This window comes from Sylvia atricapilla, chromosome Z, assembly GCF_009819655.1.
Source record: "Sylvia atricapilla isolate bSylAtr1 chromosome Z, bSylAtr1.pri, whole genome shotgun sequence".
NCBI lineage: Eukaryota > Metazoa > Chordata > Aves > Passeriformes > Sylviidae > Sylvia > Sylvia atricapilla.
The window spans coordinates 16,509,263-16,533,532 of NC_089174.1; the positions used below are offsets into that span (position 1 = coordinate 16,509,263).

Genomic DNA, 24,270 nt, shown 5'->3' on the forward strand with positions numbered 1-24,270 from the left:
TAGAATACAAGCATTTTTCTCGCCTTTGATGATTTTTAGCATGGATAATAACTGTAAAACCTAATACTTCTTTTCTCTCTATCTGTATAGCTACCCTTGGATGTCCTGTTAATGTATCTAATATTAAACCATCTCTTGAAGAGGCCTCACAGGATGCAGAACTTTGTGGTGAAACTCTTTCTGAGAAGAAATGATCAGACAAAACTGGAAACGTCTTAAACGGTTCTTTAGTGTGCATTCAAGCAAATTACTGAGCTGTCAAAAGCCATTCATGTCTGCATCTGCAATTCATAGTGCACTTAAGAATCTTTATACATGGTTAACTAGTGTGCACAGTATTTAGGTCAAGTGTCTTTTCTCATTTTCTAAAACATTTCAGGTAATGTACTTAACAGTTTGATGAACCGCACACCTTTTAACGGAAAAGCTGCACATGAGCCTTTTCTGTGTCTTCAAATATCTACTGTAAACCTGTACAAAAAGAATATGGTGTTTTACAGTGGCTCTATTGAGGTCACTGTAATGAAAGTATTGTCTGTTGGCATCATAAACTTCTATTTTCAGGAGTTTATAATCTCCCTGTGAATTTCTTCTGTGTGCTGAAATGTAACATGCATCTTGACTTTTTTTAATTTAACTTCATTTCCAAAGAGATCTCTTTTCCCTGGTTTGGAGATAAGCAGATATTTTCTGCATTTTAATTATTTTATATCATATATGCTGCAATAATTAGGCATGATGGAGTGAGTTCATGTATTAGCACTTTTGACTACTCTTTTTTTTTCCTGTGTTTACATCAGACCTGTAACATTCAAACCTACCTTCTCTTTCATTGTTCAGTACACATGTTTGTTTACAGGTACCTGTATATCATCCAGCAGATAAAACTGTCTTTTTTATATATGTTTTTATCAAGACCTTCTTTTGCTTACTAAAAAAGACAGTTTTATTTTCCTTGCCATATGTTTCTAGAAAATGGTGATATTAAAAAGCAGGTTTTGTAGAAGGAGAAATAGTTACAGCTGGTCTGCTACTAGGTTTATTCTAAAAATTGTAAATATTCCATTTATGCTTTATTATCATCCTTTCACCATAGAGAGAGACTGTGGAGTACCTGAACTCAGTGCATACTGTTCCCAAATACTCAGGATTCATCATGGCCTGGGAATCTTCATACCTCCCTTCCTTCCAATCTCGGTAGTTGACAGCAGCTCTCAAACCACACCACCCACCCCCCGCCACAAAAAACCCCAAATATCCCAGACAAACCAACAAAAAATACCCCAACAAACAACAAAACAAAACGCCCCCCAAAAAAACAACAAAACAACCAAAAAAACAGAAAAAAAGCAAAACAAACACAAAAAAAAAAAAAAGGAAAAAAGTATAAGAGATGTAAAAAGCATTTCTAAATCAGTGGAACATGGAGTTATAGTGTTATTTAGAATAATTATCCAGTCTAAGCAATTGTTGTAATTTTTTTCTGTGGCATGAAAAATTACTGGTTTATGAGTATCCCAAATGTATGAAAATACAGACCACTTTAAGTTCAAGTTGCTGAGTAGTAAGAATGGACTTCATAACTACAAGTTAGATAATTCCTTTCACATTTAAGCTGCAGAAGACATAGCTTATGAGTAAAATGTTTAAGTAGGGCTCTTACTTGTCTCCAGAGCCAGTGCAACTATAGTTAAATTCAGTTTGTCACAGGGTCTTTTTTCAGTGTTTACATATATGAAATGGCTTCAGCAGACTATTTCTAACAATGCTGGTTAAATACCAAAAATATGAAGGGTTTCACAGCTATACTTCAAGCATTTCATTTTCTGTAGTGTAATTGTGTTACTGACAATGTTGGTCTTGCATACAACTGAATGTACACTTGTTTACCATTAAAAAAAAACTCTAAAAATTTAACTATATGTATCATTCCATTCAACCAAAGCTGTGGCATAATTTTTTTATGTGCTCATAAATAAAACCAAGGTCACTGGCAACTTCTCTCTATTGTGTTTTCTTTTAAAAGCACTGTGTAGTATAGTGAGTTGCTGAAAAAATAATCTCAGTGGAAAACAATTTACATGTAAGCCAAATTTACAATTTACAAATAAGCCAAACCTACTCTTGGCGGTAAGGATGTGTCATAAAAGAAATGACCATACCATTTTTTACTGAAATCAAAAGATAATTCAAAAAGATAAGCGTCAGTCACACATTCTGCAGTGCTTTGTCATGTTCCAGAATGGCAACATCAAATACAGGACCACTGTGAGTACTCTTCTACTTGCTATTGAGACTGACAATAGGACACCATGTGGACAGATTTGATCCTATTTTTAATTAAGTTTTTTAATGCAATAGCACTCTCTCTCACATTAAACGTTTTAACTATACATTCTATTCCAACCAGATTTTACAGAGGTCAAAGAAGATGGTTACAGAAAATCAGTAGTCAGAATATGACTCCCAAAATATTATCACCCTGCCATGTACTTTAAGTAATAATTTAGGTTAGCATCTCTTCAAAAACGAAGCATCATAAAAAACAGACCAAACCATAAAAATGTGTGTGAAAACTCCTAAAATCAATTTAAATGCTGTTTTATGTTTCTTTATTATACTAAATAAATTTCAGTTATGTAATTATCCAAGCACACAGAAGCTGTTATGGGAAAGCAGATGGGATTCCAAAGTTTACTTTCGTAGGAATCCATATAAACAAGCCTGGGGAGGTATGCATACAGGAAGTAATTACACACATTATTATATAATAATAGAATTTTTTTTAAATGATCATACATTGAGCAACAGCATCAATGTATGAGACAAATCTCCCTTTAAATGCCTTTATTAGGACAGCTTTTGGTGGGGAACACGAGGGGTTGTGCACACTGCCACTGCTCCTTGGAGCAACAAGGAGGAGGAGGTGAAACAGCTCTGCCAGATGACTGACATAGCTGGGGCTTCTGTCCTCACAAGAGCCACAGGAAGGCATTATTTGGCTCGTTGTCTGGGGGTGTCCTGTTGGTACAGTGCTGTACTGTTACAGTGATGAAGTGAAAAGTCTTTGGCCAGTAGTCTGTTGCTTTCTTTGCCTCGGGGTACCACTCTTTGTTTCTGATGTGGTGTTGGCTCGTTGCTTTTAGGGGTTTTACTTCTGAGTGGTGCCCCATGAGCACTTGAGGTCTCCTCATTTGCATGTCTGCCATTTTGGGGAGCAGTGGAGGCAAAAATCCAATGTGAAAGGGGATACAATTACAAGGTAGGAGGTAAACAACCAGGAGCATTAACAAGGATAGAGTTGCAGGGTGGGGGATAAGCAACTAGGAGCATTAAGAGCTATGGGGTAGGAGATAAAACAAGCAGGAGCATTAACAAGGGTACAGCTTTGAGGCAGCATTAACAATGAGTAAACATTAACAACAGTGAACAACAGTGATTATTACTTAAGTAGACACCTTATAAGAATCTTGTGTTGTCTTCCCTGATGTGGGAAGATACAGATGAGCACAGAAACTCTAAGATGTTGGTATTTCATGTTCTGGCCAGAATGATGCAGAGAAAATGGCTTGTAACGGTCTCTTTCCCTCTGTGTTGCAGTTAGGACTATGTTAATCAGATCTTATGTGGGAAAACAAACTATCTTCAATCTTGGATGCCTTAATAAACATTGCAAAAAAGCAATGAAATACAGTAGTTTATCTTGGGAAAATCTTAACAGCATGATTGCATTGAAAATGCAAAATTTTGAAAATTATGGGGATTTAGGAAACTGTACGTTCATTTTCAAATATTTGGCTTGGAATTTGAATACTAGCTTTAGGAAAAGACTTCAGGATCTGCCTTTCTTTTGGTGCCTAGGAATTTAAAAGTTTTGCACTATGTTAATTCAGTCAGTGTGAAGTTAAAAAAATTTACAGCTAATTAAATATTAAAATATCTGGAGAGAGCAGGGGAACACATGATGGGACAGGACAGCTTATCTGGAAAACATGTTTTCTTTTAAACAGTTATGTAGTCAGATCACATTATAATCAACCCCAAGCACCCGTTGTCCTGATGTCAATCACCACTGCTGCCTGCCCTCTCCTCCTTGGAACTCCATTTCAGAGTCTGAAAACTCAGTTGCCAGCGAGAGCAGAAAGTTGTTGGGAGGAAGTTTGTTGGGAAAAAGTTGTGATATACTAACTCACAAGATCTTACAGCCTCATTTGTACCTCGGAACAACAAAGGAAGATGGGATTTCCTGCTCAAGGCAGTATTGCAGGCATCAACATGAACCAAAAGAGTTTGTGTATTGTAAGCAACATAGAGCATTGTAATGCCCTGAATTACACTCCAGGTTCCCTTTCTTAAGACTGCTGCTTGACCAGATGCATTCCCCATGTTCAGTGCTAAATTTTCTAATTTAGTTCTTAGAGCACTTTTGTGATACTGCAAACCCTATAACTCTTAAGGATCGCAGAGCCTGTAATTCGAATTCCTTATAAAAACTTCGGGTTTTATTTCTCTGTTGTTCATTCTAGCCGAGAATTTCCAAGAAACACAAATTCCACATTTGGATGCACGGTAGTTACTCTGGGTGCATACGGAATGCTGACACCCTTCAGTGCAACCCACAGAACCTGGGACTTTTTTGGCAGGACCTTTGGGACTAGAGGGAGAACAGAACATGGCCTTTGTACAGGGGTCATCAATGCCTTCCCAATCAGAGTAATAAACTTCAGCTGTGTGTTTAAGAGTGAGTCTTTAAAGACTCAGTTTCAGAAACAAAAGCTAGGGATTCACCTCTAGGGTTTTAAGAGCTGCGTGGTAGAGCTTGTAGCTATTATTAAAGGAGAAAAATAAGACTATGACATCACACTCTCCCCCTTCCCTTTTACTTGCAAAAGCCAAGTTAAGCAATTGTTTGCAAGTTTTGCTGCAGTAATAACATATCTGCTTGAGGAGAAAAATGCAACAGGGAAATTATCTACTTGGTTGTTGGCAAAACCCACTACTAAAGGTTTGTTATCTAGCCAGCGTTCAAACTTTGCAGGCTGTATGGAAATATTACAGAAATGGGAGGTATCCTTCTGATGAGAAGGTCACCAAGAGATGGTTACTTGATCCATTCTTACAGCTGTATACGACGGAAAACCGCATGGGGGATCCCGGCTTATTAAGCCAGGCTCAGGAAAGCTGGAGGACACCGAGGCTCAGGCGGCGGACGGAGGCGGAGCGGCCTGGACGCGCCGCACGGAGCGCCGCCGCACGGAGCGCCGCCCTCGCCCGGCGCCGGGCGGGCCCGGGACCCGGCGCGCCCCGCACGCCGCCGCTGGCCGCCGCTGCCGCGCTGGGCCGCAGGTAGGAGCGGGCGGGAACCGAGCCCCGGCCCGTGGCCTCCGGCCCTGCCCTCGGCTCCCGGAGCCGGGTGGGCCCTGGGAGGGGCCGTGGGGCGCGGGGCGGGCGGCGGAGCGCCGGGCCGCGGTGGTGCCGCCGGCGGGGAGATGTGGGGAGCCGCACGGCGCGGAGCGGGCCTCCCGAGGGCGGCGGCGGGCTGCGGATTGAGGGCCGGGGGGACCGTGCCCGGGCAGCGCCCGCCCTGCGGCCCCGAGTGCGGCGGGGTTGAGCCGGCAGGGAGAGGAGCGAGGCAGGAGCGGCCCGGCAGCCCCGCATGGAGAGCAGGACGCTGGTGGCAGTCCCGGTGTGTGCAGGGAAGCTTGGAGTTGGCATGCAGGGCCTGCAGCCTGCGCTGAGGTTGCTCCTGGTGCGCTCTACGTGCCACCCGATGGGTGACAGTGTAAGCGGTGGAAAAGCCCAGAGCTTACCTGTTCGCGGCTGTATGTAGTATTAGTGCATATATGTCTTTAGTGTGCATAACTGTCTCCCCCCGTTGCGGTTTAAAGCCACTGGAAGCCCCATACTCTGAGGCAAGCAATAAACTTGAATATGACCTTACTATTAATTCTGACAGTAACAGTGTGCACTAGTGCGCAGCCTTCTCTGCGTAACTTTATATTTCTTTGTAATAAGAACAGTAGACAGACTCAGAGTTTCGTCTTAATGTTTACTCTTATGCCCTGTGAAGCTCACTAGATGCCCTTGTGCACGCAGAGGTGCAATAAAGTATTACTTTAGAGTATGAAACTTGCTATGGTGCTTCGGTTCATTAGCAGGCATGTTATTTCTGTTCTGTCTCTGCACATTTACTGGAAGAGTGTCTTTAAGCAGCTGCAGTGCTGTTTTGAGTGGTCTGTAGAATGCAGGAAAACAATGTCAGATCTTAATTCTCTGTGCATATTATTTATATGCTGTTTTATATAGGGATTTTGCCTAGCATAAATATATTCTCTCTTTCAAAGAAATCTATTACAAAGTTCTCTAGAGTGGAGCAGGATGTTATACATATGTGCTTGCATAGCTGCATGCAGAAATAAATCGATGTCAGAAAGCTGCTCCTCCCACCACCCTCCTGCTGTTGGTGTATTTTGAACCATATTCCAGCTAACCGGGTGTGCTTGCTTCAGTTTTGGTTTTTTTCTGCCTTGAGGGAGAGCATTTGTTAGGATAATGAAGATAGAGGAGGGTGGTTTTCACAGTGGCTTTGAAGCAGAGGGAAATGAGGCAGTGGCAGTGCAGTCACTGAAATTAAGCTCTTGCGTAAGAGTAATGACATTATGGCGTGGCTTTCTGTACATTCTCTTCTTTGATCAGCCTTATGCTGCTGGCTTGGCCACTGGGCATGTATAATCATATGCAAATGTGGTATGGTATGGTTAAGTCAGAACTGAGTGTTCCTGGAGGAAGATTTCTGTTCACACTAGTTGTAAGTTTAATAGAAATTTACTGTGACTGCAGGTACTATTGGACTTTTATTAATTGTTACTCCATACTTGAGTTATACTTGTTTTTAAGCAGCATTTAAGTAAGGGAAGGAGCATTTGAGAAGGAGGCAAACAACAAAATTTTAAGCCTTTATGTACATTAGTAAGCCTGAGAAAGTGCTTCAAGTGCTTCTGTTAAAAAAAGCTGACAAAACTAAATTGCATTGATTAAACATGTTTTTCATAATATCTGTAAGTAGGTCTATTTTTAAAGTTTCTTTCTTTGCATAGCTATTCCCAGTAAAAGGCTGAATATTGTATGGTTTTGGCTGATCATTTCAAAATAATGTCACAGAGCTGCACTGACTTGTAAGTATAGAATACTACCCAACCTGAATTTCTTCTCTAACACAAAAAAAAGTCCCAATAGAACTTTGGTTTTTAAAGAAAAGAAATCAGTATTAGGTGAAAACTGGAATACTTTAAGCACTCTTTTGTTTGTTTGTTCTGGCTCTTATTTCTAAAAGGCAGTTTTAGTTTTTTAGTTTATTTTTTTGTTGATAAGTCAGGTTGTTTGGTGTCCTCCCAAGTGGGCTAACCTGAAAATAAGAAGAACTTCTAAAGTGAAACTTAGATTTTCATTGATGAAAAGGTGGAAGATCAAAAATACAAAGAAGTAAAAATGATAAGGGAAATGTGATTTTACTTACTAATCCAATAAAGAATAAAAATTACTTGTGTTACAATATGCATCAGCTTCTTTGCAGGTATCTCACTGTTTCATTTTTGATGAATCAGCATAGTTAACAATCACCTTTGTGCTGGCCAGGAGCATCATTTTACTGACCAAGTGAAGGGGATTCACTGTGATTCAGTCCACCAAGGGAGTCACATTGTCCATGTGGAAGACTCTAAATATTTCAGAGAAACTATTGTCTGTTAAACACTTCCATCTAGGATTGCTTGGCAAAGAGATGTTAGATCGCCTTCTTTCCCACCATTTTCTTTCACTTCTGCTTGCTAAGTCTGCTCATACAAAAATTAGTAGTCTGGTCAGACCCTTGACATTCCATCTGTCTCTTCTTCATAAATTGTATGCTCTGTCATGCTGGACTCTGGACTAGTCACTTGAGTTGCTAGTTGTAGTTTCTCAGTAATGCACTAATGACCGTCTTCAATTTTAAAAGGTAGGTTTCTGGGTCATAATAGTTTTCTGTATAAAACTGTGTTAATAACAAGAATTTTAAAAATTGGTTACTGCTACTTGGAGTAGGCGCATAATGGTAAAAATTGATGTGATAATCTTTTCAAAAAGAACATTTTGTAAATCCTAGTTTTATGTAAGCTATATGGTATTTATTGCCTGGTATACTGGGTAGCTGAATGGCTTAATATTTTACCTGTTGACAGGAATCCTCCCTCCAATGCACACACACACACTTTGCTAGTTGTTTTGTAGGCTGTTGCTTTACTTTGCATTCTGAAATTACCACACTGCCTTTTTAAATTCAGTAATATCAATTCATGTTTTCTTAAGGCCTGTAGGATAATAGCATATGTCTTACACATAATTGCATTTTCTTGCATTTAATTTTGAGGAAGTAAATCTGTGCTACATTTAGTTGTTACTCCATCTGAACGTTGTCTTATGTGGTGCAACAGTTTCTTACTGCCCCCATTCTCTTTAGAGGAGTATGGAATTTCTTGTAAGGAGCAGCAAACATTTTTTTCCCTTCAGACTGCAAGGAGAATGATGTACCTTATTTTTTACTCTTCACAAAGAGACGGTTGAAATAATTAAAGGTGTCCTGGCTTCATACGCTGGCAAATTCGCTTACGCCTGATGTTTAACAGACAAACATTTTGTCTTTTAAGTGCATTTTATATATCAAGTAATGGTAGCACAGAGAAGGGAGGTGTCAAAACTGGCTTGATATCTCTGTCCAGTATGTTTGACTCTTTCACGGTTGTTATAACCAGTTCATTCTGCTTTTTCTTGTTGCAACTACTATCATTTTATCAATGTGACATATCTTAGTGATTCTTAACTAATGGTATTGCCTACAGGCTTGGCATCTAGGAGGAAGAACCAGTTCTTAGGAAGAAAACATTTACTGAATGGACAGAATGCTTATCTAAAAGAAAAAAAAGGCATGTTGTCAAATCAATTCAGATTCTAGCTGAGGAGATAAGTAACAATAGAAATGCCAAATTACAGAGAACCGATTATTTTGTTAAGAGTAACTTACAGTGGTTCCAAAATAATGCAGACTTTCTACAAAGCATGAGAGTATCAAGGAAAATTCCCTCTTCATTTTTGTTTATCTTTAGGTACTGTGTAATTAAAGTTTGTATTTTGTAAGTCATGTTTCTTTGCTCAGAAGGACTGTAAGTAATACATGTAAGAGAAGAAATAACATTTTATTGGGTGAGAAAATCTACAAGATTTTGAGTGCAATGAAGCACAGGGCAAGAAGACACTTCAACAATAAATGATTTGCAGTGCATATATGGTGATATAAGGCCCTAGTGTGTCATGCATGTGTGCTTTTCAGTTGTCTCATGTTATAAGAAGGATATAAACGGTATCTGAAAACTTTGTGAAATATTCAATAATGAAAAAGCCTATAAAAGCTTAGCAAAGTGTAGAAATTTTGATGGTTTTACAGTGAAAGAAAACCTCAAGAATATAAATAAATAAATGAATTCTTACAGTGAATTTTAGTAGTTAATTTAGTATTTATCTTCATTATTTCTCTGCTCTGTGTTTTAGACAATTTTCTCAGTTTTTATCTGGATTGGGTCTTGTTATTTTATATGCAGAGCCTGCTTTAAATATGCAAAGGAAATTGATAAAATCTTCTAAAATCTCATTGAATTCTGTTCTGGAGGCCATTCTAGTAGGTATTGGTCAAATGATTTCCCTTGGTAACTGTGGTAACTGCTATTTTCAGTTACTTTGCAAATTTTTTTTAATATGTGGACCAGCAGCAAAGGATATGCCATCTTGTTCTTAGTCTCCTTGCTTAGATTCAATAATAATCTGTAATTACAAATTGTCTTGAGTTGGTATCACAAATGTCGTTTTGTTTGAGAGGCAAGAAGACAAGCTACTTGTGACCTGAAGAAGTAATCTTGTTATACTGAAGTACTGTTTTTTCCAGTGTTATAACTGATGCTGGGAACTACTGATGAGCTTATACTTGTAAACAGCAGTGAACATAACAGAAGTTATCAAATGCTTTATCCTATTTAAGTGTCCTAAAAATACTGTCAAAAAGTTTTAAATATCTATTTATAGGTGGTGGTACCTACACTCACTGTGAATCTCAAATTATTTTCTGTTTTCTTTCATAGGAGTCTTCTAAGTAATGTCTTTATGTCTTTTCTGGGTTTTTTTCCCAGATAAGAATACCAATAATTTTGAAGTTGTATGGGAGCTTGAATAACTGGCATTAGAAGTCTTGGGAAGAAAGAGCTGAGGACATACGTGCTGAGTTTTGTTCCTTTGCCTATGAGGCTGGCCAATCATTCCTGTCACCAGCTAGCAGTGCTGTTCCCTTGAATTTTTGGTGTTTGTGGCACCAGCCACTGATGTTTCTGTTGCTTTCAAGTGTATGACAGATTTCTTGGTTTTGGTACTGTTCTTCACACTACAGTACAGAATGGTAGTTCACAGTTACAGAACCTAAAATACTAGGCTGGACCATGCTGGCTTGAAGACCATAAGAAGACTTTCTGATCTGATTTTCCTTTGTACTGGTTTACAGTGAGGGTAATTATTGTGCAGTTAACTGCTGACTCCTTCCCTTCTGCATGGTTAGTTTTCCAAGTTGATTGCTCTTGGTTACCAGAGCACACACCCATATTGCAAACGAAAGTAAATTAATTTTAAAAGTTGTGTTCTGAGAAGAGCCTTTGTGTTGCTTTTCAGATTTTAAACTCCAAAAGATGCCTCTTCCTCCTTCCATAGGGGACGTACTGCTGTGGTAAATGATTAGTTTGTTCTGGGCTTTTGTTTGTTTGTTTGTTTTTGTTGGTTGTTTTTTTGGTTGGTTTTACTGTTTATATGTGACTAGGTGATGTGATTAATGAATGTTATTAATTAATATGATTGATTGATTAATTAATATTATTAATTTCCAACCTTGCAGTACGCCCATTTTATTTATACATTTTCTAACATCATTTCAGTTTCTTCTAACAGAACAAATTGAGTCTTTCTAGAACGTTCCAGGAGAGATTCCAGACTGCAGGGTAAAACTTGGGAATTAAGAGCAAGTACAGATACTTAGGTTTCTTTCCTAAAATCACAGTGTAGATGAAAGTTGTAATGCAGAATTTCTGTGTGCTGTACCTCCAGTAATCATGCTTCCTGGTGGTGTATAATTTGAACTAAAGAAATTGTCATTAATACCTCTGTCTCAGCAGCTGAAGCCTCATCAAATTTACTGTTTCACTGCTTGATATGGTGTTAAAGTAAGAAACAATTGCTTCTGCAATTCTAAAACTGTCAGTTGACTCCATAAATACATACTGACTTAAATGATCTCCAGAAGTCCCTTGCAACCTTAACAATTCTGTGAATCAAACAATACAGGTAAAACAGTTGAAAGATTTGGAATACTGAAGCAAACCAAGTGCCAAAATTTTTCACTGCAGAAAGTTCACACAACTCAGTAATGCTTTGTATCATATTTAATTTAAGTCCAACCACAGACTACCTAGTCCTACCCCAAAATGCTTAAAAACTTACTGGATGAAGTGTATCTGCAAAAGTTGCAATACACAAAATCTGGTGATGAAAAATCTTTAGTGCACCATGACTGTGAGAATGAAAGGAGACCATTTAAAACTAAAGGAACATTAGGAACAGTCTTTCCATGATATAAGTCTGTTAATAAATAAAATCCTCTTTGGCAGAACTGTGGGCATTTTGTTTACTCCTAGTTTATTAGCATACGAGCAGCAGGTTGATTGGGGACTAAGCAGGGAAGAAGAGGTCATATTCCAGTCACTTAAATCCAGGGTTAAACCAAGATCCTTTTTGATGCAAAGGAGAAATACCAACCAGATAGCTTCAGGAGGTAAAAAATCACACAAAAGTTGGCTAGTGAGGTATAGAAAATGAGGAGCTTTGTCAAATGATTTAGTACAACATGAAATACCACAGCACATAGTCTACTGAACACACAAAACCTTTAAACCCATTTGATGTTGTCTTCTGTGAAAAGAAAGTTAGAAGAAAGGGAGAAAGATAGGAAAGGTGTAGAAAAACAGATATAACTATTGAGTCCTGGGTTCCAGGCATGTAAAGCTCCAAGGTGAAGGTAGGGTTAAAGAAAAACATGCTTTCCTTGTGGTCAGCCTTCTTGAAGACATTGCCTCCTGGGTGGGATTTTTGATTGCTTGCCTACTCAGGGGCTGGGTTAGGCAACAACTGGGCACTACCTCCATTGTGCCATGACTGATGGACACTGTGAGGCTGGGGAATATGCAGGGCAGGGCACCACCTCACCAGAGCAAGGCCTGACCCACCCCCTACCACACATTCCAAGCCCCCAGCGTCTCTCAAAACACATTTCCAGTCTCTGACAGAACACTATTTGAGCTGCTCCTTCTCAGTCCCTTTATAGAAACAAAGTAAATCTTGCATTTTGCATAAGGCTAGTATTTTCTTTTCCAAGTCATATTTGCACACAGCTCCCTCTTTTATTTTAAAACAAATTAATTTAGATTGGTCTTAATGGGATTTGGGGGGGGGGTATCTTTAATTGCAGAAGATGGAATAGAGTATTTCCTTGTTAGTTCCATCATTGTTACTTGGCCTGTGATGTTCTAAGCCTCATAGTGGCAGGAAGTAGTGGCTTCAAAAGTTTGCAAAGTACTGGAAACATGTTTTAAGTTAGTCTTATTTATGAAGTATTATTGATATTCTGAATGTAGTTTATGGTCACTTAGGAATTTCAGAATTGTTTCTGCTTAACGCTTAGATGCTGACTTCCCTTCCTTTGAGTCATTGCCTTTAAACATGACATACCTACTCTGAATTTTTTTGTGAAGTATACTGACTACAGAGCCACTAGCTACAGTTTAGAGCAAGGATGAGTCTGACAATGAAGAAAGCATGGATTTGGAAACACATGTGACTTCTCTGGTTTGTGACATAGCTGTGTCACTGAAATGGTTCAGATGATGCTGAAAATAGAAATGAAAATAAGGCTTTCTAGTATTCTGGCATCTAGGGGTGTATTCTTGCTGTGATGGTGACCATATCTTTCCATGTTAAAAGTGCTAATAGATTGCAATTGTGTCTGTAAAAACACCAAATAATGTATTTGGAATAGTTGTGAGGGAAGAGTAAAATATTCTCTTTCCAAGAGAAATGGGAAAAAACAAAATAAATATTGCTTATTCTTAGGATGCTTGTAAGGCTAATGCTATATTAATTAAATGCAGTATACTTTGTTAGAAATACTTTGGAATCCTGTTAGGATAAAAGAGTGTGTGTTTGATTAATTGTGAATAAAATGATTAGTGAATTTTTTGGGGGAGTGGGTGAGGATTGCTGATGTCCTAATCAGACAAGCATGGAACAGCTAGGATGCCATTCTGTGAATTTAAAGCAAGCTGTCTGCACATCTGGAAGATGGAAGCATTGCAGTATACTCAGATCATGTCTGGTCCAGGGTCATATCTGAATGAGGTGGTATCTTTAAAGCATGTTTTTGAAAGGTTTGTTTAATAAGAATATTGTCACTAGACAGATTACACAGTAAAGATGGGGATGATGCTATGGATCTGCTAATGGATGTACATGTTCCAAGAGGTGAGGGACTACAAGGAATAAATGCACCAAAATGCCAAAAAAAATGATCCAGAGAGATGCTCCATTTTTGTGTGTGGTAGTATTTAAGTACATTTTTATCAGTTTAGAATTATCAGTATCTTTATGATATCTTCTAGTGTGTTTCACATTCTCTGAATTCTGTTTCTGTTTGCCAAATTTATTGTAGTGGTTTGAGTGTCTACTGTCTTTCCCCTCTGGGAGATAGCATTGGGAGGAAAAGGCAAAACACGCCCTACATAAGGTAAACAGATTTTATTAACACACCCTAAAAGAAAAAAAGGAAAAAATGAAACTTTCAAAACACTTATGCTACCCATAAACTGTTCCCTTTTCAGTTTCACCATTTAAACATAATCTTTCATTGCTTTGGGAGAGGAGTCTCTCTAAAGTCCCATGGAGACATTTGTCACAAGAAAAAAAATGTCTGGTGGCTCTCAATGTCACAGATCTGCTACCACACGGAATTTTGCAGATCTGTGCAGCTCCACCCATTAGCTGTCTTTATCCTGGGTAATCATGGGCCTTTCAGAATATTTGGGGTACTGTTTAAGAATGCTTCTTCTAGTATAAAACAAGGATTCTCTTCTTCTATCTTTAAAATTGTCTCTATCTCAAAAGTAATAGAGACATCCTTTTACCCCAGGAGCAGGGCCTCACTTTATTCAAGATTCTCAAATAAGTCTCTATTACATCAGTCCACAGCTTTTGACTAGAATCAGCATTCCACCAAAAACATTATGATATTATAAAAAATGGTCCATTTCTCCATGATTTATACCAGAGAAGTCCAGCTAAAAATGTCCACTTCCTCCATCCCTTCTTCCAATCAGTTCTTTTTCTCTCGCTCCACTGACTTAATGTTGTGTCTTCTCTAAGTTCACTCTGTCTTTTTCTTGTCTCACTTCCGGGAAAGGTTAAGCCTTGGAAGCTTCATTTTGCCAGAAAAGAGTTAAATCTGCCCAGGCCTGCAGTGATCTCTGTGGGGCAGCAGCTTTTCCAGCATGGGATCTCAGAGCCAGGCTTTGCTTCTCTTCCTTTCTTCCCTGCCTAGGAATCACTGGAGGACAGGGGAATCCTGCCCACCCCTTGGTGATAATCAGGCTCATAACTTTTACCAGGGGCCAATGGCTCCCTCCCGGCCTTGCAATTATCTGATGTTTAGGTGCAGCCTCCCATTCCCCACCAAGAGCCGACGGAGCCCAGGCCCTGGGCCGACATCCCCCCTGGCAGGAGAGGGAAGCAGGCAGGGCTGAGCTGGCCTGGCTGCTCCTCAGAGCGCCTGCTGGAGCTGGTGGTGACCGGTTGCTGACCAGAAGGAAAAGGGCCTGGCTTGGACACCCTCAAGATTTATATGGGTATTTTCCAGCGGCATATCTTAACTCTTTAATTGGTTAACCAAGCTGTCAACATCTGCTGTGACTTCCTTAGGAAAAAAACTCATATCTGTGCTAAACTACCACATATCTTTTATTAAAAAACCCATCCAAGATAACTTGAAATGACAAATGTTGGTGATAGTTTTCTTATGTGACACTGTGGAGAGGCAAGACCAGGCTGAATATGGAAGTGCTGGTTATGACTTAGAGGTGATACAAAATTCCATTTCTGTGGTCCTCTATCAGCATCTTGTGTTGCATTTTCTGATCAAGCTCTGTTTTATTTTTAGGAGCAAAATCTTGTGCTTAAAATGGAAGTTGACGTGAATGGGGAGTCCAGAACTGCCCTCTCCACCCTCCCTGTGCCTCTTGCAGAGGTGAGTTCTGCAGCCAGGATGGAAGCAGAAAAGCCACGCTGTTCCAGCACCCCCTGCTCCCCATTGCGGCGGACAGTTGCAGGATATCAGATCCTTCACATGGACTCTCACTACCTGGTTGGTTTCACAACTGGAGAGGAGCTGCTAAAATTAGCCCATAAGTGTACAGGAAGTGAAGAGAATAAAGGAGAATCTGGTGTTAACTCGGATTCCAAACGTCTTGATTCAGGACTCCCACGTTCCTCACGTTTGTACAAAACTAGAAGTAGATACTACCAGCCATATGAGATCCCAGCAGTAAATGGAAGGAGGAGGAGACGGATGCCCAGCTCAGGGGATAAATACAATAGAGCTTTACCGTGTGAACCTTACAAGGCACTTCATGGTCCCCTGCCTCTCTGCCTTTTGAAAGGTAAAAGGGCTCATTCAAAATCCCTGGACTACCTCAATTTAGACAAAATGAACATTAAGGAACCTGCTGACACAGAAGTGCTACAATACCAGCTCCAACACCTTACTCTTAGAGGAGATCGTATGTTTTCAAGGAATAGCACATGAGCTATCATCTCAAATTTAGAAATAGTTTCTGATCTTTTCTCTGTTGCTGCAAAAATCCACTGTTATACTGTGTCCATGACTGTCCACATTGTAGGTGGTTTTACCATCTCAGTGTTACCAGAAAGTAATTTATTTGAATGCAGCCTTGGTACTGTAAGTGTGTTCTACAAATACTCAGAGAGAGAAATCTTTTTGTGATCAAGCAGCTTCTGATGCAGATTTGACTGCAACTAGTGGATATTTCTTTGGACACATTTTAACAAAAAAAAAAGCTTTTGATTTTTGGGGATTTCTTCTTCTGTACTGCTATATATACTATTTACAGTAATTCAACACTGAATAATTGATGATGTTTGCTTAGTTGTTGCTAGTTTTGGCTTGATGTTAGAAACTGCTCTTGGATAAATACTCAAGGAAGTTTTTTGGGTTTACTTTTTGTTTCTGTTGTAAAATGTATGGGTTTTTCTTACCACATGGACAGGAAAGTGAGCTTGACTGGATGAATCATTTGCTATTTAAACAATCCAATTCATAGATTTTGAGACTGCACTTGTACTAGTGTACTGGGTGAGATTTGTTCATAAAAGAAACCTTTGCTACTTGAATCCTGTTAAATTTTTTTTTTTTTTTTTTTAGTTTCTGCCTGGAAGTAATTGCTGTCCTTTTTATTCTATAAAACATATTCAGAATAAATATTTCAGTTATTTAAAGAAAATCTTTCAGTAAGTGAAGTTATTTTGGGGTGTTTTTTGGTTTATTTTGTTGCTCTTTTTTTATGTTTTTGGGGTTTTGTTTTGTTTTCTTTTTTGTTGGTTGGTTTTTTTGGGTTTGAGGGGTTTTTTTTTAGTAGATTTTGGGTTTACGTTGTCTTGAGACAAACTGGAATGTCTGTAGTGGTATGTTGTTAATGTTTTTGCTTTTAGTTTGTGATTTTTATTTCATCTATAGTAGCAGAAGGTGTGAGTTTCATCATAGCTTTGGAAATTGCATTGACTTGAAGCATGAACTCTGGAGGGCAGATTTTTTCTTGATTAGAGTGCAAGTGAAATACTTCTTGTCAGTGCAGAAGAGATGATCTTGATTTTTTCAGCAGAATAATGCACTGGGTTACTTTTGTTACTTAATAAATTTTTATCCAAACATGACATCAAATGCAGTTTTGACAGCACTATTCCTAGATGTGTTTAAAACGTTTTAGTAACTTTAGTTTAAAAATGAAAAATAGTTTTCATACTGTCTTTTATTTTAGATGCAGTCTTTTACTGAAGCAGTGTATAACTGGATTTTGCCTGATGACCTTTGCAGAAGTGAAAAATAATTTCATATTGCATTGAAACATAAATTTTTTGATCAGTTTTTTTCTGACGGAGTTAATTTTTGTTTGTTTGATTGTTTACACTCAGAATTACTAGAAAGCACTGGTTAGTGCATGTGCTCTGGAAAATGAATAGTTCCTACTCTGTCACTGCACAGTTTAAATGAAGGCAGCCCACTAGTGAGCATTTTATGGTTTGGTTTTGTGTTTTTTAAGGTTTATTAGAAACTAACAAAAAAAGAAATGTGTATTTTTCAAAGTTAACTGCACTGGTGTAAATTTAATGTATTGAACAATGATCTTGAAAGCAAAGTCTTTCTATATAGTCTTTAGTTTGCAAGACAGAATATGGTCAGATGCCAAAGAGATGGGTTTGTTTAAGGAATAAACACCACTGTTTATTGAAATATTAAATTAAATTGTATTTCTGACTGAAAAATAAAAAGGGTATTATAAACAGTTGTTGTTGTGGGTTCATTTGCAGTGTAGAAAAAAATGAGGGCATTAAAAAAACAAAACTTTAGACCGAGGAACATTTAGAAACAGCTTGAAAGTTTGGGTCCTGGATTTCTGTGAAATAGATGCATGGCTCCGTTGCTTTGTTTTGGGAAAAGGGCCATGCATTTGCCTTCTGTGCGTGGTTCTGATGTTGTCCAGTGATGTAATTGGGTGGCTACACCAAGAACTGGTTGTTGGCTATCTAGCTCAGTTCAGACATAAAAAATGTGTTGGTATTTTATCTTTGGAGATTTGTTTGTCAGTGTGCTCAGACATGGTCATGGTGTTTGCTTAACTGACACACACGTGCAGCCCTCATAATGTGGGAAATACTATTTATACTACTGTAATACAAACTAAGCAAGAAATTGTTAATAGATAACTTAATTTTTTTCTAAGTTTCAATGGTACCAAAAATCGGAAACAAATTTTCCAACATAAATCAGTTTTAAAAAGTTCTATAAGGTGGTCTGGTTGAAGCCAGTTAGTAAGTTTCACCTTAAAAGCATTATGTGCTAAAGGGCACAATTGGAAGTGATCATCCTTAGTGAGAATATAGGCAGCAAGAACTAGAAAAAAATGCTTTGAATAAGACTATTTTTAAAGTGGTGCTACACTACAGAAATATTAATTAGTTGTTATACTGCTGCAGGAAAAATCTAGATTAAAACTGAAAAATGTGAATTTATTACAGTGCTAATAGTTCTAAAGACCATGTCAAGCTTGGCAACCAACAGTAAAATGTACATATCTTTGAATGTTGCTAGAGCCAGCAAGTGCAGGTTTATTGATGATTCTGAGGACAACTTTTTGCATGAATCTCTTAGTTTGCTGTAATCTCTTAGTTGGGACATCAGTTTCCATGATGGGTGATTACACTGTAAGAGTGGCACAGACATGCCAGGTAGACAGATCCTTGGAAGAACACAATAATGTTTGAATTACTGGGGTTTTTTTGCCTGTGTCTCAGAGCACATTGTTTTAGCCAGAAGGAATGCCAACTTTCTAAGTCCTTGAAAGGCCTTCTGACAGATCATATAGTTTCCCCCCCCCAGTGAATTTGCCAGGGTAATATTGTTTTTTCCTCTTTATTGCATCACAAAAGAACTTGGAGAAGATCAAACTATCATCAGGTCTACAGAATGTGGAAAGCTTCCTTTCCTTCTTGAAAGGAGCAAGGGAACATTAATATTTCAATACCCAGTTTTAAGTAGTTTGGTGGTAGAGAATGACATTGATGCACACCTATGGGTCCACATTAAAAAAACTGGGGAAAGAAGACTAACACTTTTGGGGGGAAAACCTAGAATCAGTTTGTTAGGATAGGGTTAATAATTTCTGTTACCACAGAAGCTGGGAATAGAGTCTCAGCTTCACTGCAACCAGGTGTTGCTTCCATTGTTCCAACCAAATCAAGTATAACTTTGCCTGGGTAATCGGGATGGGGGGAGAAGGAAAAGATTGGGACGGTTTGTACTTGGAAATAAAGCTATCCTTTACTAGGTCGGGTGAAGCTGTACCTGATCATCATAAGATAGATGATTGAATTGTAATAATTGTTGGTAGCTGAACATTATTATTATTATTATTATTATTATTTCAAACTAGAATCGTGAGAATTGTACAGGAAGATATTTACAAAATCCATGCTTGGATGTATACAATAGAACAATGTAGGTTTCATGATTAACATAGAGCTATGTAATGAAATGGTATAATACGGGGCCCCTTTTGGACCTTCATTGGAGTTTTGGGTTTGTACCCCGGCTCCCAGAGCTCTCATCAATAAAGCACCCACGTAATCAATTCCCCCTGATTATGTGTTGTCCTCGCTAACAAGTTGTCTTGTGCTGAAAACAGAAGAGAAGGTAAGGAAATTAACTGACCACATTCCATCCATTTTTAGCAGACAAGTTCTCTCACCTTGCATATGTCTGGTATCGCCTATCAGGGAATTGGCCTGTAGTAAAAAGAGGGGGAGCCTCTTTTTGAGAGAAGGAGGACCTTGCACAGTGCTTTAATTTCTGCAGAGAGTAGAAGCACAGAAAAAAATCACCATAATATATCAGAGAAAGGCTGGAGAAATAAATGGGAAACCTCAGAGGAGCAGTGCTACAAGAATAGCAGGAGTGCGGCTCCAGTGTGAAAAAAAGCAAAGACATGGAAGGAGGTGGTGTGCTGGCCTCAGATGTCTAGGAAGCAATGGAGTGCATTTCTGTCCGGTTAAGGAGGCCGATGGGATGTTTCAGCAAAATGCTGTGATCAGTCTGGGCTGCAGTGAAGGTAGGAAGCAGGAGCTTGAGGCTGTGTAACACTTTCATACTCATAAGCTTAAATGAAATTCAGATAAGAGTGCTGAAGGAATTTAAAAAAAAAAAAAAAATCCAATTGAGTATAGCCTGAATTCAAATTCTGTTGCGTTTTATGCTATTAGGCAGCCCTACAGTGTGAATAGGTAGATGGTGCAATTTTGTAGCTGAGAAAGCAAAACTTTAATTTCCAAAAAAAAAAAAAAAAGCCTGTTAATTTCCATTATTATTAATTTCAGTTCTAAAAATTAGGAAGCTTTCAAGCTTCATATTATGGTGCAAATACTAACTATGATACCTTGTAGGAATATTGTTGCATTTCATTTTCGCATTTTGCTAGACTCTCGCCTGCTGAAGCTCTTCATGAGCTGTTCTTTCTGGGATGAGACAGAAGTGCTAAAATATGCAAGAACATTGAGAACAGCACTGACAGCCTGAACCCTATGGGAAAATTGAGCAAGCCATGATTCCCTGTAATGATTTACATCAGCTGATTTTTCAGAAAGTCAAAAAATGTTCAAAAAAAGCTTGAGGCACTGGGATGCCTTTAGAAGTCTATTTCAGGCCAGGAATGTTGCAGCATGGAGCTTCATGGTGTGAACTGCAAGTGGATAGAAGAAGGGGAGAGAAAATTTTATTGTGCACTGGAATATTGAGTAGTGGAACACCAGCCTTTTAAGCTAAGTGGATGAGAGCAAAAAAGAATGTATTAAATGCAAATTAATTTGTTTCTGCCCTATCTCAGTGATTTTAAGTTTTTAATGTTAATTGTGGTGAGCATCTTCCAATTCTTATGAAGAAAAATTGGAGGATATCCAGAATAGCTACAGCTCCAAGCAACTGACTGTATGCAAGATTTTTACCTATCCATTTATAATAATGCTTTTTACAGAATTTAAATGTTTTTATTTTCATGAGCCTTTCAATATTCCACTTTTTTTTTTTTTCAGAATTAGTCTTGGTAAAGAGATTGTTGGAAAAAAATACTGAAGTAAGAGATGCTGATGGGGGTCTCAGTTTCACAGGAAAACAATGGATTATAGACTTTTCTGTAAATAGTGGTCATCCTATCCGTTTAGTAACTTATAAGTAGAACTGCAAACCTAGGAGGGGAAAAAAAGGAATCATTCACCACTCCTGGCAGCAGAGGTGGGATACAGTGATCTGTAAACACTGCTCCAGTCTGTACATTTTCTGAGACACAGCCATGTTTCAGAAATGATGAAATGCTTCGCTGTATTAATTTTAACGTTTCAGAGAGACTTTTAGAAGGCTGGAGTAGCCAGCTCTCCTAGAAACACAGAGTCATTTAGGTTGGAAGATACATTCAAGATCATTGAGTCCAACACTGCCGAGTCCGCACTAAACCATGTCCCTGAGTGCCACATCTACAGGTCTTTAAATAGCTCCAGGAATGGTTATGCCACCATGGACCTGGCTGGCTTGTTCCAGTGCTTGACAACTCTTAACATAAAGAAATTTCCCCTAACATCCAAACTAAACCTCCCCTGGTGCAACTTGAGACTGTTTCGTATTGTGCTGTTGCTTGTTCTTTAGAATAGCCGACCCCCACCTGGCTACACCTTCCTCTCTGGCCATTGTAGAGAGCAACAAAGTCCTCTCTGAGCCTCCTTTTCTCCAGGCTGAGCCCCTCCAGCTCCCTCAGCTGCTCCTCATCAACTCCATTCACTTCTCCGGACTCACTCCAGCACCTCAATGTCTTTCTTCTTCTAAGAAATTAAACACTGAATTTGAGGTGCAGCTGATCTTCTGAATATTTTTATCTGCCTTCCATTTTCAGTAGGTCAGTGATGCATTTGAAATAACTACTTCTGTCTTAGATCTAGGTTCTAAGAAATGTGGGGAGGAAAAAATCTTTCTTATTCTTACATACTCTTGTCACATAATACATGCTGTATATGGTTAACTGCAGTCATCCAAGGTTTTAATCAATATTGAAATTGCTACTGCAGTAATTGGTAACTTCTCTATCTGGCCTCAAAAAGAGGTGTATTTTTAACTGCATATAAATGTTGGAGTTTTCCCTACTTACATGATTTAGACTTCCAGTTAATGGGAAGATAACCATTGGTTTTAATATTAGAGGATCTGGACTAAGAAAAAATAAAAGTTGTGACACTATTTTGCTGTAAAACCTCCAGTATGCTGCCTGCATTCCTGTTTCCTGTGGAATTTTGGTTGATTGATTTAGAACGTCAGCCAGAAGATAAGATATTTTTGGAATGAAAAGATTGCCTCAGGTGGCCAATTTTCCAGGAGAAAAAATTTTTAACTTGTTTTTGTCTGTTTGGAAAATATCATCAGTTAAGACATGCTTATGTCAGGAGAAATAATTTTGAACGTACTATTTTTTGTATTTATTTGACAGATGAAGGAAGAAGGCAGAAACCTTATGCCAGCAGCTAATGCTTATTACTAATTTATATAAATACTGTTAGAATAAAAAAAAGCAAAAGTATACCTGCTAATCAGAGGAAACATGGCAGTGTCTTTGTTCAGTAATTGGAATCATCCAAGGTATTTTTTAAGGACAACTTAGAAAAACAAACCCATAACAATAGGTGTCTGCAATATTCTACTCATGCAAGTGAAAAGTTTTCTTGTATCTTTGATCTGGGAAGTCCATTTAATCTTCAGGTGGTGTGAAAAGGTAGTAATCCTGACTGATCAACTGGCAGAAGTTTGAATTTCTTGCAGAGGGAGGGTCAACAATGATGCTTGCTGGGGCGATTTCTACACAGCAAGTAATTATTCTGATTAAAGCTCCCTTTTAGACTGAATATTTTCTCTGATTGGAAGATTAAATCTGTCTTTATTCACCCAGATAAGATGACATTATCAAGATGCTATAAACTGGCTGAAGGATTAAATGCCCCCGGTCAAAAGAAAACCTAATTCTGAAGTTGTTACCCTCATGCATGTCTGATTTTTAAATTTAAAATTTTTAAAACCTAAAAATTAATTTTCCCCATAATTTGCAATGATATTATTAATGTCAGGTATAATCTTCTTTGGAGATTATGATGGAACATAAAATATTAAACTACTTACACTGAGTCTTTTGTCTCATACCAGACTTAACAGTTCAAATTATTTCCAGCATTCTAAGGTGCTGTTTGCAGTTATTGCCCTGAACTCTGGTAATGGATGAAGATGCAGGAAATATTCTTGAGAGAGCAGCTAATAATTATTATTACACACAGTGGATGAAAAATCTTTATTCAAACACCCACCTCTATTGAAAGTTGGTCCATAATTCATAATAGTTTGTAATGTTCTTGATTGTCTTTTAAGAGATGTTTGTGGGTTGAAATGTATTTCCTGTTGGAATCCTGAACCTTGGATTGGTGAAGCTCTCTTACTGGAGATTGAATTTCTATATTCTTTTCCTTCCTTCCATCTTCCCCTGAGGCTGCTAGAGTTAAGACTGGGAGACATCATTATAGTGTTCAGCCTGATCATAATATAACATTCAATATATGCACGTGAGAGCCATAATTTCTGGTTGGAACTGCATGTTCAACTGAACTTCACCTTTAGCCATTATGCCCTTACGCCTTCTTATATCACTTCACTCTCACTAGGCATATTAAAGCAGACATTATTTTAATTACCAATTGAAAACTGTTTTTATTTAAAATAAGAGTTTACCTTTTATAATAGAAAAATCTAAAATTCACAGTTGCCAGAGCTTACCTATACAGCAGTGCAGAGAGTTTAGACTTCCTTGAACAAAGCATTGGTCTGCATTAAAGGCTTCCAATCTTCTTCAAGTCCCAAGCTGCAGCCATAGACTGAACAGGGCTGCATGTAGTCTGGTTTACTTAAAAACTTTTCTTTCAGTTGCTGTGCTTGTGTTTATGTAGAAAAGCAGGATGTAACTGAGAGTTTGCTACGTGGTAGTGCTCTCTGCAATATTAAAACAGTAGAACAGGCTTCTGCATCACTCTTACTCAAAAACTCCCTATTACATGTAAACTACTGTCACAGCATAGTTAAAGATGAAGTTCTGACCAATTCTCATGTAATAATTACCTCCAGGTGCACATTTCCCTATTGTTGAGAAGCAGATATATTTTAGTGAACACTTCTTTTGTGAAATAATTTCCTAGGCTATTCTATGCTTATCTAAATTTGAACTGAATAACTGTAGATGAAAG

The 24,270-nt window shown here is 38.3% G+C and overlaps 2 protein-coding genes across 18 annotated transcripts in view; both read left to right on the forward strand.

Annotated features, from left to right (window-relative positions):
- PPIP5K2 (diphosphoinositol pentakisphosphate kinase 2) overlaps nt 1–1,997 on the forward strand; it is a 49,688-nt gene extending 47,691 nt beyond the window's left edge. For all 15 annotated transcript variants that reach the window (XR_010745836.1, XM_066339328.1, XM_066339329.1 and 12 more), the window contains one exon: nt 91–1,997. Coding sequence is in view for 13 of the 15 variants with exons in the window: in XM_066339329.1 (XP_066195426.1) it covers nt 91–194 (104 nt within the window). In the remaining 2 variants the exon portion in view is untranslated. The remainder of the gene's footprint in view (nt 1–90) is intronic.
- A 3,292-nt stretch (nt 1,998–5,289) lies between these two features.
- Nucleotides 5,290–17,739, forward strand: MACIR (macrophage immunometabolism regulator). Of its 3 annotated transcripts, XM_066339855.1 has the most exons (3): nt 9,476–10,581; nt 10,741–13,897; nt 15,323–17,739. In XM_066339855.1, exon 3 carries the CDS (start codon nt 15,344–15,346, stop codon nt 15,965–15,967), a length of 624 nt encoding a protein of 207 aa, XP_066195952.1. In that variant the 5' UTR covers nt 9,476–10,581; nt 10,741–13,897; nt 15,323–15,343; the 3' UTR covers nt 15,968–17,739. The 3 variants fall into 3 exon arrangements, with proteins under 3 accessions (XP_066195953.1, XP_066195952.1, XP_066195951.1); XM_066339856.1 differs by lacking the exons at nt 9,476–10,581; nt 10,741–13,897 and adding an exon at nt 5,290–5,346; XM_066339854.1 differs by having other exon boundaries at nt 9,476–13,897.
- The last annotated feature ends 6,531 nt before the right edge of the window (nt 17,740–24,270 follow it).

Excerpts from the sequence above, each read along its gene's own strand:
- MACIR (XM_066339856.1), top strand. The coding sequence starts at position 15,344 with ATGGAAGTTGACGTGAATGGGGAGTCCAGAACTGCCCTCTCCACCCTC.